This window comes from Carlito syrichta, unplaced genomic scaffold (genome assembly GCF_000164805.1).
Source record: "Carlito syrichta isolate Samal-C Ts95f unplaced genomic scaffold, Tarsius_syrichta-2.0.1 Scaffold308224, whole genome shotgun sequence".
Classification (NCBI taxonomy): domain Eukaryota; kingdom Metazoa; phylum Chordata; class Mammalia; order Primates; family Tarsiidae; genus Carlito; species Carlito syrichta.
In genome coordinates, this window is record NW_007252320.1 from 664,787 (window position 1) to 680,479 (window position 15,693).

Here is a 15,693-nt window from a genome sequence, read left to right on the forward strand (position 1 = left end):
CTCAGCCTTTCCTCTGGCTGAGTGCTCTTCCCGGTGAGGAAGCAACTTCAGCTACATGAATGCACAGAGTTCAAGTGAAGGTGAAATGAAGTGGACTTTCCCAGACTGCCTTTGAGTGTACCTAGTGGCTTATATGAAATGCAAAGCTTATCTTTCAGAGTTGTCTATACTTCTCATACACTGGCGGTGGGAATATAAATTGTGGCAACCTTTTTGGAGGGCACTTTGGGAGTACTCACCAAAATATACAAGATGCTTAGCCAGCAATTCTGCTTCCATGAGCCTGGCCAGCAGAATCACTTGTGTAAGAGCACATCTCACTGCTTTGCTGTTTCTCATAGAAACAATTGGAAACCAACTTCATGTCTGTCGGTGGGGTGTGGCAAAATTGTGGCACTTCTGCACTGTGATATGTTGTGCAGAGTTAAGAAGAATGAGGAAGAGATGTATGTTTATACAGGTGTGGAGAGTATGGAGGAACAGAGACTTCTCACAGTGTTGGTAACAGCTACCTCTCCTTGCAGAAATGGGCAGGGGCTGACGGGGCCAGGGCCTCTACCTTGTGCTCTGGGAGCCACCGTTTGCCTAGAATTCAGTGTAAAGGGTGCCTCATGACTTGTTTAATGGGAAAGGCTGAGGTGTGCTTTTATTTTACATAAATGGATATATGACCTGACCTTGTTGTTTTTTTTTCGCAAAGAGCACTTATTAATTTCATAATTTTAAAAATTGGTTTTAGCCGGGTTCGGTGGCTCAGCCTGTAATCCCGCGCCTTGGGAGGCTGAGGTGAGTGGATTGCCTGAGCCCGAGGGTTCGAGACTTGCCTGGGCAACTTGGTGAGACCTCATCTCTATAATAAATCAAAAAATTAGCTGGGTGTGGTAGCGCATGCCTATAGTTCCAGCTACTTGGAAGGCTGAGGTGGAAGGATCGCTGGAGCCCAGCAGGTCGAGGCTGCGGTGGCCGGGAGTGGCCACTGCACTCCAGTCTGGGTTACAGAGTGAGACTCCAGCTCAAAAAAAAAAAAAATTGGTTTTGCCCCCTATAATATTCACAGGTAGCTTCATGACCAGGAAGCTGACGGGAATTACTGTTGGTCTTGGGTGACACAAAGCTACCAGGACGTGATTGGCCGCCAGTCATAAAGGGACTAAAAGTACTGGATAGTTGTATATGTCAGAATTGATTAAAGAGAACCAACTGTTCTCATGCAAGGAATAATATTGTAGTGATTATGAAATTTGGAGGAGCTCATCTCCATTTAGACTTAGAGATTATATGGGCAGTGCTTGACGTTTTCCATTCAGTGCAGAAAGTTAAATGAACCACTATGATAAAATATTAACTAAATTTATATGACTTCTTGACTGCTATAAGAACAGAATATTTCTCATATAAGCACAATTTTCCTGAATTTTCTGTTGCTAAATATTTTATCTTACTGTCACCACTGTGTAAAATCTTTGAACAGAAAATGAATGCTGTATAATAGTTAAGCCTATTCATATGTTTCAGTAGAATGTCAACCCAATGTGTCATTTATCAAAGTTTGTTCAGTGGCTTTTGCATAATCTGGAAGAATTTAGTAATAGTTGAAGTTTATTCTGCCAATGAAATATAGGAAAAGAAAAATGTTTGAAACTTAAATTATTCAGATAGCTAAATTCTTAATTCTAAAATGTAAATCTCTTAATTCTGTTTGTAGTGTCATATGGTGACTTTTTAATAGTCAAAACTGAGTGGATCTTTATTCTGATTATTTAAAAACATTTTCCCATAGTTCATGACGCCTTTATTCTAAATAGTTAGACATAAGCAACTTATATTGTGCCAATTAAAGATTTAATTTTCAGAATATTCTTTCTGTACTTTTGTCTCCTCATAGTCTTGATAACTGTGAAACAAATCACAATTAAATCACAAACTGACTTGCCTCTTGTTTCACTGGAAATTTGGCCAAATTTAATTTTTTTTAAATCAAAAGCTCTGCTATTGAAATTGGGAAATTGGAGACATTTATTTTGACCCTGTGTCCTTTATCATCAGAGGTGGAATATACCTATCTTTACACTAGAAACAATAACTTTGAATCAATTGTGATTTTTAAAGATATCTAGATAGGAGAGATGCCAGAACTTTTAAAAATTCTAGCTTAACAAGGAAGTGTGAAACGGAGGATTATAGATGTGCTCGTGTGAACCTGTAAAGAGTTGAGGTGGGTGTGCTGCTGAATTGCTCTGACAAGAGCACCTTTTGGAAACTGTTCTTTGATTTAGGCTTTTTAGATGACTCCTAGTTGGTTAGGCACGTTAGTTGGTAGGAGTAGTTTAGAGAACAGACCCTGATTTACAAATTAGCAGGCACCAGCAGCAGGAGCAGGAAATGTGTGGGAAGGTGCACAGGTCTGTTGCGGAGTCCAGCCAGCAGTGCTGTCTCCTGCAATCTAGAAAAGCAAGAATCATTGTTTGGCCACGTGATGCTTGTATTGTGTGAGTGTACCTATTACCTACATTCTATACTACCTGAAATTGATCATGTTTCTCCTGTTCGGTGGTTCGTCTTGTTTTACTTTAAATGCTGTTAGTAAATTTTTCCATCGAGCTGAGATTCCTTATGAGCTGGTAGAGAACTGACTAAGATAAATAACTAGGAAGACCATAAGGAAGAGGTGGTCTGGTTAATCCAGTGTTCTGGAAAGCCTGGACAGGAGAAATTCTAAGGAAATGCAGAGGAAATAGGGCCTTTTCTAACAACTAACAATTAAACTAAGAAATCCCACCTAAGAAAATGCCAGGGTGTCTTTCCCTTGACTTGCCTCAAACATTCAGATGGAGGGGAGCTAGCAAATGGCCCCATTTGGAAAGATGGCAGCCTGATTTATCTCTCAGGAATGTAGAACTTCCCCGAAGCCTGACTTCCATGCATTGTAAAATAATAAACTAGACATCTGAAATGCTTTGGGTGGAGGAGTACCGGACTGGGAGTTAGGAGATCAGGGTCCCGTGTGGCCGTGTCCCTCCAGAAATAACCTTAGCTGTGCCTTCAGATATACACAAACCCTCTTTCAGATCTAAAAAATAAAGAGTGAGAAGGTTTCCGGGGCTACTTTGCCATCTACACTTTTGTGCCAGCTTGTCTCTAGGCTGCGTTCAGTGCATGGTCAGGGCTGGATCTTGGAAACCCTCCCCTACGACTTCAGGTGAAGCCCCTTCATCCCCTGGGCAACTCTATCTCCATCATGGGCACCCATCACACCCATTTTCCTAGCATCCCCTCCCCCTCCTCCTCCCCACTCTGCTCCGTTGCATATTCAGCCTCTTGCACATGGTAGATACCCGGTACATTTTTTATCAAACGAATGGATTTTGCACACACTTTGGAAGATGCTCTGGCCTTTTCTTTCATGCTGGTGAATTTCTGAGGTTACAGTGTGGCCTGTTGTAGCTTAGTAACAGGTATCACAATCATGCTAATTCCACAGGGCCTCTTCTCTGTGGTGGAGACCTTAACGTTCTGTTCATGAAAAGTCTGTCCTTTAGATTAACATTTCAAAATTTTTATTAATGCTTTTTTGCAGGGGTCTTGCCCCTCAGAATAAGCCAGAGTTGCAGAAGGTGATGGAAAAGAGAAAACGAGACCAAGTAATAAAACAGAAGGAAGAAGAAGCACAAAAGAAGAAATCTGACTTGGAAATAGAACTATTGAAACGGCAGCAGAAGCTGGAACAGGTGAGCGTGATTGGGGGCAAAAGCTATCTTTTTTGTCCTGAGGAGTTAAGGGTGTTGGAGAAGGAGGAATTTACCAGATACTTCAGAGGTCCATGCTGATACCATGGAAGAAAAATAGGAAACGGATGTCAGCAAATGGGATCAAATACATTCAAGAAGGGACAAGAACGCTGTGGAGAACCTAACAGGCCCAAAAGGCAGAAAAAAAGCAAGGAAATAGCACTGAATTCATGCAGTTTAAAGCAATTTGATGAAATTCACCTTCACAGAGTCTCCGGAGCAACTGTGTGGTGACCTAAGCATCTTGTTTCCTTAGCTTTGTCTTTTCAGTTCTTGTCATTGCTTTTTTTTTTTTTGAGCTGGAGTCTCATTCTGTCGCCCAGACTAGAATGCAGTGGCACGCTCCCAGCCACTGCAGCCTTGATCTGCTGGGCTCCAGCAATCCTTCTGCCCCAGCCTTCCAAGTAGCCAGAACTATAGGCACCTGCTACCACACCCGGCTAATTTTTTATTTTATCGTAGAGGTGAGGTCTCGCTGAGCTGCCTGGGTGGGTCTTGAACCCACGGGCTCAAGTAATCCACTCGCCTCAGCCTCCCAAAGTGCCAGGATTACAGGCTGAGCCACCAAGCCTGGCCTCTTGTCATCTCTTGGTATTGTTTGCAGTAACAGCCCGATTGGTTGTCATTTCTGTGCAGAATTACCCCTGGACCTGTATACATATATTTGTCTTAAAAGTATAGGAGATTTTCTTCCACTGAGAAATGAAGTTGCTTAGGGACTTTGTAAAGAGAGAAGCATGTTTTGAAAAGCCACTGGATTTGTAAATAATTTTCCTGTTTTTGAATTCCATTTAGCTTGAACTGGAAAAGCAGAAACTGCAAGAAGAGCAAGAAAATGCCCCAGAGTTTGTGAAGGTGAAAGGCAATCTCAGGAGAACAGGCCAAGAAGTCGCCCAAGCCCAGGAGTCCTAGGCCTAGGCTGCACGGAGACCTTGTATGTCCCCGCCTGTCACCACACAGAGCTGTATCTATAGGTGTGTCCTTGGCACCCATCTCAGGGTAGAAGCCCCTGGAGAGAATGCCAGCCAGCAGAGAATTTTGACTTTGAAAAGGATTTGGTTTGATTTTCCTACAACCTGGGTGGATAAATTGCCTATGACAATTGCAGTTCCTATTCGCCAAATGAAGGGCGTTGCCCAGCACTTGAGTTGGAATAATGGACCTATGTTCAGAGACTGAAAAACATCACAGGCAAAAGCAAAAAAGAAAAGAAGAAGAGGACACTGGAATCAGTTCCTGAGAGTTGCACTGCTTGGGTTTTCTTCCAATCCCAGTTTAGTTGGGGCATGGAGCCTTTTTTTTATAAAAAGCTAAAAAAAAGGTGTTTAATTCTTCTTTTTTGTTCTCTGTTAGATAATTTAAATCACATGAAAATGTGTTTAATCTGTTACATTCAATATTTGTAGATTTTATTTTGAGGACCCAAATTTTCTTGTTTAATTTATGATTTCACTCGTGTTAGAATTAACACCAGAGAATATTCATGTTGACCACAGCTGTTACCTTTCTTGGCACTAAATTTAGAAATAGGATAAGAAGGTTTAAAAGCATGTAAACATCCATCTTGATCCTCGTTTAATTATCTTGGTTCTCTGTGTAATAATAGTATGCTACATAGTGACATTCCATTCTGAGAAGGTACACCATGTAAATTCACTATTGCTTTGATAACTAGTAGGGTTTGTGTGTGTGTGTGTGTGTGTGTGTGTGTTTAAAATTTCTTGCTGTGCTAATTTTTCTAGATAAAATAATCTCCCAATCCTTTGGAGAATGGAACTAGTTCATACAACCCAACTCAGTATCAAAGGTCCAGTATCTTCGTTTCTTCTGAGAGGCATGTGGGGAAAGTTTTCATTAGGAACTGGTGGGTGAGGACTTCTTTAGGTATTTTAATATGAAGCAAGTGCAGATTGGTCCCAAAGAGGCTTCTTTGGAAGACTTGCAGCATTTGAATATCTAATGATAATGAATATCATTAGAACCCAAGCTTTGAACATTTCTGGTTAATGATCCTATATTTCTTTACCTTTTTTTTCTTGTGAAGAAAGACTGTTTCACATCTCACAGCGGCGATGTGGTTGACGATGGTGACATCAATGACTACTGTGTTGCATCTCAGGAAAAGCTGAGGGGAAGTGGGGACAGCGGGGAGGTGACTGTTCAGTTCCCTCAAGCTCTTCAGAGAGAGACCCAAGTTGCAAATAACAGCAGCATTCTCATGCAGAATTCATCTTATGCTGCTGGTGTGCGCACGGGTACCTTCTCCTTGGGGTGATATGGAATCACTTTTGCGGTTTGAGTATGTTCTCCATAGAGACAACTCAGCCAGTCATCTCTCTACATTGCAGATGCTTCTGCTTCCTTTAAAGATTCATAGAATGCTGAATACAGAGCTTTTCAACCCTTAACTAGCACAGTAGAAATGAGCTTTCTCTGGGAATGCTTTAGTCCTAGCCGTTGACGATTAGACCCCTTTTCAATCCTAATGTGAACAAAAGTGAACACGATGATAATATACTTGCTATTTAGAGAAACATGTTAGTTGATTACACCTGAAATGGATTATGTATCTCATCAGCAAGTATTATTTGAATAAAATAAGAGATGCATCAGATAAAATGTTGCTCTATAATAGTTTGCTTTTGAAGATTGGAGTGGTAACTATTTTTCCATCATTTCTTTTGAGAGAAGAGAATGTGATCACTGATCATCTTGAAAGTACACTCCTGATTGCACATTGGCTGGCGTTCTTCATATATGGACTGGTGATGCTGTTTCTCAAATGAAGACAGACCTGGCTCCTATCTTTTTATCTAACTGGAAGCTAGATCTTGAGATCCGTATCCGCAAAGCAATTCTGCCATTTGACAAAATTCTCAAGGGCCTGGACAGGCTTCTTTAAAAGGTCCAATTCTGTTCCTAGAACTTAACTAGAATTTATTCTTCACTGGGAAAAAGTTCATTTAAAAAAGCCCCCCCCCCCCCAGTCTCCCTTAAATCTGCAGAAATATTTGTAGTCAGTGATACAAAGTCTGGCCAAAAGAAGACTTGTAAACAGCATAACGTGGTGTCTTATGCTCAGCGATGGAATGTTCAGGTGAAACAGCTCTTTGAAGTTGGGGATTGACTGGGCTCACAAGCCTGATACTGTACAACCCAAACCCCTAAGATTTGAACATCTGAGCAGTTTTGTGCTTTGAGCCACTTTTTGACAAAAATGGCTCCATTTTTCCACTCTGTGATTTTCTTAAGCTAGTTCAGTGTTTTATAGTCTCACAGTAGTAAAGTCGTGTTGCTTTCTAAGCTATAACAGTTGACTTTATTCTTCTACTCTGAAAAATGTTGACTTGTTTGAGTGTATATAATATATATAAAGGGAGCCTTAATGGATTTGTTTTCATAATTTAATATTTTTTGTATTTGCTCTTGTACAATTGTTTTTAATGGAAAGTATTACAGAATTGAGGGTGGAATTCTTAGAACCAAAGTTATTCTTAATAAAAATCACCACATGCTTGGACCATGCAACCCTTGTTTTGTCTGATCTGTTTAAGGTGAGCATCTGGAAAGGAAGGGGGCTGTGTTTAATTCAAGGATTTGTGGGAGGGGGGGCTTTAGGTCTCCCTTTGGTGACTGTCCTCTCTGACAGCCTTCACCCCAAGTCCTGTTGCCTTGTGTGGGTCAAGGCTGACACTTTATTATGTCAGACAGCTTCACACTAGGGTGTTAATGGTGCTGGCAACTGCACTTTGCATTTATGGCCCTGTTGCAGCAACCTCAGTCCTTCAGCTCAAAGTATTCTGAATTTTAGGAAGCTTGGTGGGACAGTGGTAGATGTGTTTTGGGAAGGCCCATTTTTAGTACTTGTGAGCAAGTACATAGGGCGTGTCTGAAGTGTGCTTATGAAATTTTTTTGCATATTCAGCTAAATTATATTACTCTCCAAGAGGTTACTTTGGGAACTGTACCACTGATTGCATTATACTACTAGTTAAAATACCTGGAGTGCCAAAAAAAATGTATCCACATTTTAAGAGATATTATCTATGTATCACTTTTAGTTCACTGTAATCAGAAGTGTCTCGATGCTGATGGCAACCACTTTGAGCACCTCTTGTAATTGCAGAAGTCAAATGTGACTTGTGTTCATCTTTTGCTATCGGTATATATTGAGTATTTCAATTTTAATATAGTTTTCCCCTTTCTTAAAATGTATATATTTTTGTGGCACCCTATGTAATATGGAAATTCAAGTCTCTTTATAATAATGCCTTTATTTTCCAATTGCAGATTGTGACTTAGCTTGATGACCAGGTGTCATTGAACTCTTTTTTTTTATTGTTTTAAGTTATTAAATGATTTTATTGTTTTGTTCTATGTTTTATATCCTAAGACTGCATCTAAGAACATAGTGTTTTCAGAATTCAAAATCTATATTTCCCCTTGAAAATGTACTTGGGTGATTTTCTTAAATTTAATTTATTTTTGTTATAGAGTGGTAGGCTATAAGTGAGGATTGACTACCGAAGTAGACTGCGTGCAGGTGAAGTTTAGGCTTCTTTTTTTTTCTGAGTTGCAGTCTCACTCCATCACCCAGGCTGGAGTGCTGAGGCACACTCAGGGGCACCCCAGCCTCGACCTGCTGGGCTCCAGCGATCCTTTCACCTCAGCCTTCCAAGTAGCTGGAACTACAGACCCACACTACCACACCTAGCTCATTTTTGATTTCTTGTAGAGACAAGGTCTCGCCAGTTTGCTCGGGCTGGTCTTGAACCTGCGGGCTTAGACAATCCACTTGCCTGGGCCTCCCAAAGGGCTGGCATTACAGGCTGAGCCACCGAGCCCGGCCAGTTTGGGCTTCTTACGGGCCCTCGCTTCCCTTTATGGACGAGGTACCCTTTGTGTTGTCATGTGCTTCCCCCCGCCTCGCTCTCCCCGCTAGCAGTGCCCTGTGACTGCCCATCCGACCCTTGTGCTGATGTGACTAGTGTTAAGGACCCCCTTATGAGCGAGAACATGTGGTATTTTGTTCTTTGTTTCTGTGGTAGTTCACTTAGTATGATGGTCTCCAACTCCATCCAAGTTGCTGCGAAATCCGTTATGGCTGCATCATATTCCATCATGTATACATAGCACACTTTCTTTATCCAGTCTACTCGATGGGCAGCAGGGTTGGTTCCATATTCTTGCTATTGTAAATAGTGCTGCAGTCAACATGCTGGATGTATTCCCGGTAAGCACTGGAACAGGACAAGGATGCCCACTCTCACCCTTCCTGTTCAACATGGTGCTGGAAGTCCTAGCCAGAGCAGTCAGGCAAGAGAAGGGATCAGGGGTATCCCAACAGGAAAAGAGCAAGTTAAGCTGTCCCTCTTTGTAGGGTTTCTAAAAAACCCTAGGGAGTCTGTCAAAAGCCTGATAAACGACTTTAGTAAAGTCTGGGATTACAAAATCAACATGCAAAAGACAGTTGTCTTTTTTAAAACTCATTTATTTTTTAAATTTTAAAGATGTGGGGTGCAAGACAGAATTGGGTACATAAGTGTCCAGGCACAGGTGAAGTTTGGGCCTCCCATTGTCCCTTACTTCGCCTTGATTAGGATCAGACACCTGACAGTTGCATTTCTATACGCTAGCAACAAGCAAGCCTAGAACCAAAAAAAACACAATTCCATTCACAACAGCCACAAACAAACCAATCAACCTTTGGCATCCATCTAACCAGAGAATTGAAAGACCTTTACAACAAGCACTACAAAATGCTGCTCAAAGACATCAAAGATGACTCTTTAAATTTTTTTTTTTTAAATTTACTCAGGAGAGTTACGATTTGCTGTCTTGGCCGCTTCAGTGGCTCAGCCTGTAATCCCTGGGCTTTGGGAGGCCAAGGTGAGTGGATTGCTTGAGCCTGCGGGTTCGAGGCCAACCTGGGCAACTTGGCAAGACCTCGTCTCTACAATAAATTTTAAAAAAATTAGCCAAGCATGGTAGCGTGCACCTGTAGTTCTGGCTACTCAGAAGGCTGAAGCGGAAGGATCGCCGGAGCCCTGCAGGTCGATGCTGGGGTGGCCGTGAGCACTCCAGCAGCTTGGGCGTCGGAGTGAGACTCCGACTTAAAAAAAAAAAAAAAAGATTTGCTGTCTCAGGTTATACTAGGAGCTCTAAAATCAGTGCTCTAGAGCTCCCAGAATGATTCTCAAAATATGGATTCCTAAAATGACTCCAGCAGTAGCTGTATCCTTGGCACTTTGCCAAGGTGATGATGTCGAGACTGTCCAGTTCCTTTAATGGGACCACTGTGTGTGGGTGTGTGTGTGTGTCTTTTACAGTAGTGGTAATACATTTGAAAGGAGACAGGGCAATTAAAGTATTTGGTAAGATTTAAAATGCCATAGGAAAGTTAAAAGAAGTATTCAAGTAATACTACCAGGCTTATATTTACCAGCATAATAAGTAGTGAAATATTTTATTGCCAAGGTCTTAGGATTAATAAAATCTTTAGGAGCTAGCCTCACAATCACAATCTCTCCTTTAATTTTTCTTGTGAGGAAACATAGTCACTTTTTCCACTGCTCGAAACAGTTTTTGAACTTGTCAATTCTGATGACTTTTAGTGTTTCTGCCATTTTTTGTTTCACCTCTTCTACATAGGCAAAATGTTTCCCTTTGAGGAGCTTTTTTATCCAGGGAATCTAAAAAAAAGTCACTCAGGGTGAGATTGGGTGAATAGGGAGGGTGGAGTATGGAGATCATGCCATTTTTTGGTCAAAAACTGCTGAACACTCACGTGGTATGAGCAGGTGTGCTCATAAGTCACCCATCATGAAATGGGCAAACACATTGAAAGAATTTTTAAAAAAATGTCAGTGACACTGAACAAAGCCTCTTACAACAACACTAGCTGGTACACTGATGCCAATGGGTTCCTAGAACACTTACCTAGCAGGGGACCCATCCTCCAAAAGATAGTTCTGGGTTTTTTGGGTCCCCTCCCTCATGTTATTGTACACGATCAACTGGACTCCTTTTCTACTTGATTATTTTGTGTGACCACTGGTGGTGATCAGTTTTTTTTTCTTCTTGTCCTACATTTTCCTAGTTTATCTTACAATTTCCTGTATTAACTATTTCCTGTGTGCATAGGTAGAAACAGGTGCATGCTAATGGTTTATGAAAATGTATGTTCTTCATAGAGCAAACAAAATGCCCACATATGTGATAGTCCCTTAAACATATCCTATATTCATCTTTCTTTTGTATATAACTCCTTTTTCTCATTGCAGTATTATGAATCTGTGGCCGTTTTATAGACTCGGCTTACTATAATTTTCGTCACCCTTTTGGAGTACTCAGAATATTACAACCTGCCAGCCAGAAGCCCTTCAAGCTTATTTCTTTGTTTTTGTGCATTTTCTTGTCTTAATTTTTGTTTGTGTCTTTGTGTTTTTTGTTTGTTTTTTGTTTTTTTTGCTTCTGATCATTATGACAACATATTTACTTTGTTACAGCAATGTTTGGAGCCATCCTAATTTTTTGGTCAGTTGCCAAAACACCCTTTCAAGCAGTAGTAATTTAACTGGTCTTATATTGGCCCTGAGTAGGCAAATAGGTCAATGAAACAGCACATAGATTCCAGAAAGAGACTGCATTTATATATTGAAATGTACTATAATTAAGGTAGAATATTATTTCATATCAGTTAGGAAAGGATAAGTAATTCAGTTAAAAGTTTTGGGGCAATTATAACCAAAAAAATACATACTACATTACACAAAATCATATGTAAGAATAATTTCCAATTTTATAAAAATACTCAACATAAAAATAAACTATAGAAGTATTAGAAGAAAATATAAGATAATATATTTATAAACATAGAGGTGGGAGAGGCTTTCCTAAGGAAGACATCCAACCCCAAATCTTTAACAAAGAAAACTGACAGACGTAACCAGAGAAAGTTAGACACTTTAAAAAAGATACTATAAAAAGGGTAAAAGTAGCCAGGCTCGGTGGCTCAGCCTGTAATCCCGCGCCTTTGGGAGGCTGAGGTGAGTGGATTGCCTGAGCCCGCTGGTTCGAGACCCGCCCAGGCAGCGAGACCTCATCTCTGCAATAAATCAAAAAATCAGTAGAATTCTGACTACTTGGAAGGCTGAGGCAGAAGGATCACCAGAGCCCAGCAGGTCGAGGCTGCGGTGGCCGGGAGCGGCCACTGCACTCCAGTCTGTGCGACAGAGTGAGACTCCAACTCAAAAAATGAAAAGGGTAAAAGTAACAACTTTTAACTAAGGTATATTACATATATAGCAGCCAATGAATAATACTAAGGTTATAGAGAGACTGTCTATAAATGTCAATACAGTTAAAAAAAAAGAACAAAGTATTTGAACAGGCAATTCACAGAAGATGAAATCAAATGATCCATCCACACACAAAGAGATGCTTACGTCACTACTACCCAGAAAATGCAAATTAACACAACAACAAGGTGAGTTTATCAAAGCAAAAACTATACAGATTGATCCTAGCTATTGTTGGTGGGGACGTAGAGAAACAGGTGTTCTATATACAGGTGTATACCTTCTGTGGGAGCGAACATAAGTAAAGCCAATTTAAAAGCATACATCTCTTCACACCCACTAGAATGGATGTAATAAAAAAGATAGATAATAAATAACAAGTGAGTGTTGACTAAGATGTGGAGAGACTGAATCCTTTGTTGGATTGCTAGTGAGACTGTAAAATGGTACAGCTACTTTGGAAAAGTTTGGCAGTTTCTTGAAAAGTTAAACATAGATTTATCGTATGACCTAGCAATTCCATTCCTTAGTGTATACTCAGAATGAAAATATTCACCCACCCAGTCTTGCACGCAAATGTGTATAGCAAGATTATGCATACTAACTAAAAAGTGGGAACAATTAAAATGTCTATCAATTGATGAATGATTTAAGCAAAATATGGTATATATATACAGTGGAATATTATCCCATCATTAAAAGGAATTGATACATGCTACAGCATGGATAAACCTCCAAGACAGTAAAACCTTTAAAATGCACTAAAATGCATATATCTCTTGACACACAATTACATTTCTAGGAGTTTGAACTTTAAAAATACTTGCATAGAGATTGTTCTTCAAATATATTTTTGTAGCATTTCTCTTGGAAACAACACCTATCTAGTAGTAGTTTACTAGTTAAGTATAATACATTCCTAGTCTCTTTATGGACTATAATGTGTACCTCTAAAAATAATAAGATATTATATTATTGTACATAAACATCAATAAGACTTCGAAGACTTTGAATAAGACTGTTACATTAAAAAGCAAGCCATAGGAAAATATATGCAGTATGTCATTTACATAAAAATTTAGAAGTGTTCATATGCATACATATCTATACAAATGCTTACGACTAGAACTGGAAGTTTATCTATCATGTTAATAGTGGTTACTACTGGGACAGGAAAAGCTTTTAAAAGGTCAGAAATAATGGGGACTTCCTGTGTTCAGTGTGAATATTTTTATATTTTTAAAACATTGTACAATAAGAATTTGTGTTGAAACACTAGCTTTTGAAAGGGCATAAAAGCAAAGAAAAACTTGGGGAAAACCATACTTAATACAAAATTATCCCTTAAAGTTTAGACGTTGTTCATGTCATAATGATTAGTATATACAGTATGTGTATGGTGAGAGATAACAGAATGGCTTCAGTGGTCCAAAGACTCTCAGACCTATACTTGACATAGCACAGGAAATAAAAGTTCAGTGAAAAAAGAGAAGCTTTGACTAGAATGGCAGTGAGGAATATTTTTGACCTTTTATTGACCCTTAAGAGTGGAACAGAGAAGTGGGCCATGGCTTCTCCTAAAGGGTGTAGATTTCACCATGGAAACAATGTTGCCCATCAGACTTTTCCTCTGCTACAATTTAAAGTAATGTGGTTATAGTCCTCTGTGTTTTCTGCTATTGTTTTTATTGACCAGGGTCAAGGTGATTTAGAAGTGGGGAAATGGCAACTTAGTAACGAAGTATTGGTACTTGGTCCGTGCAGAGCATTGTGGGGGGCTCTGGGTTGGCCAATCAATGTTTTCCTGGCAGATGTTCTCTCTTGGATGGTGGTGAAATTTCTGTTTACCATCTCATTTGATTCCAGGTGGAGACTTTGTTGTATTACTGAGTACATGTATTATTCCTTTTGCTCCTTCTGGTTGAATACTTGAGATATTAGCTTAGAAAAAGAGCTAGCTAGCAGCCAGAGTAATGCTGACTCTTGGCCCTAATGTATGAGGCCTACTAGAAGCTGTAACACGCCGGGCTCGGTCGCTCAGCCTGTAATCCCGCGCCTTTGGGAGGCTGAGGTGAGTAGATTGCCTGAGCCCGCGGGTTCGAGACCCACCTGGGCAATTTGACGAGACCTCATCTCTGCAATAAATCAAAAAATCAGCCGGGCGTGGTAGCGCATGCCTGTAATTCCGGCTACTTGGAAAGCTGAGGCGGAAGGATCGCCGGAGCCCAGCAGGTCGAGGCTGCGGTGGCCGAGAGCGGCCACTGCACTCCAGTCTGGGCAACAGAGTGAGACTCCAACTCAAAAAAAAAAAAAGAAGAAGAAGAAGAAGCTGTAACAAAGGCTGGTCTGGAATAGAATTAGCAGCAGAGAATACAGGCTATAGCCTCCCCTGTTCTGACTTCACAATCAGATGCTATCACTTGAGTACCTCCTTGGTATTTGCCCATGGTTATTTATTCTTCCGAGAGGCTCCAGGAAACCGCTGCACCTGTTAGCCATGCCCTAACAAAGAGGAAAACCGCCTGATTAAAAACACCTGCTGCTACCCAGGAGGGCAATATCTTACACAATGGACTGTGATCCGGAAGCAGGGCACATAGATAGCCTCCTCAGAACTGATGGCCACCCTGTGGCCTCAATGCAGAAAAAATGCACCGTGTAAACTCGGAAGAGCAAAAGGAATGTTCCAGCTCCCGCGACTAGGCTTTGATTTGATGGGTTGCTGCTTTGTTATTTGGAGGGGCTGTCCCAGTTTGTGCTCTTGGTTCCTCGTCCCCTTTTCCTTCCTCAGTGATTTCCTTGTTCCTCGGAGATAAGCAGCAGGATCAATGAAGTACAAGGGCTCACCGAGTCTGTTTACAAGATAACTTGCTAAAAGCTAGTTCCAGCCCTTGAGGTGTTTGTAATCTTGTTCGGAGATAAGACATAACATAACGTGTAATAAATAATAACAGGCATTAAATAAAATGCCACATGAGTACTCAGAAGATAAGAACTATAGGAACAAATTAAAGAAGAGGAAACACACACTAAATCACATGGTTTTATCGCTAGATGGATGTTCATAGTAATGTTCTCTGAGGGAGGCGGTGGAAATTAACGGTTCAAGCCACGTTTTAAATTAAATGTGAATTTTATTTATTCTTGATCATCCTCTCTGCTTCCCCGGCTGTCCTTCAAAAAATACGACTGAGCGGGTTGAAAACCCAGGTTCTTATAAGTAGCAGTAATAGGACACCGGGGAGCAGACAGAGCAAGAAGGGGGCAGAACAAATAAGCCTCCAACCTCCTCCATGCAAAACAGCCTGCAGCGTTGCTAGGAAACACCTGTCGTGTATGTCTAAAGAACTTCCTGAGGTGCTTGAGGTTAGGCTGCGGGTGAGTTTTGATTTGCTTCCTGGTAGTAAAATCTGAAGAATGGTGTGGTTCGCTGTGGCTGTTGTCCATAACACTGGTGGGTTGTCTCCAAATGGCAGCTGTCCCCGGGCACCTGTGTGGGTACGTGGTTGCAGGAGAGAATGGGACTGTGGGGACACATGCATTTCACGTCCAGCCTGTGTGTATGTCCACTTGTGTGTGTGTGTGTGTGTGTGTGTGTGTGTGTG

General features: G+C 40.8%; 1 protein-coding gene across 2 annotated transcripts in view; it reads left to right on the top strand.

Annotated features, from left to right (window-relative positions):
• FAM107B (family with sequence similarity 107 member B) overlaps positions 1-7,316 on the top strand; it is a 245,460-nt gene extending 238,144 nt beyond the window's left edge. For both annotated transcript variants that reach the window (XM_008065316.2, XM_021716167.1), the window contains 2 exons: positions 3,578-3,728; positions 4,584-7,316. In XM_008065316.2, the coding sequence (XP_008063507.1) occupies positions 3,578-3,728; positions 4,584-4,700 (268 nt within the window). In that variant the 3' untranslated portion in view covers positions 4,701-7,316. The remainder of the gene's footprint in view (positions 1-3,577; positions 3,729-4,583) is intronic.
• Positions 7,317-15,693: the final 8,377 nt, after the last annotated feature.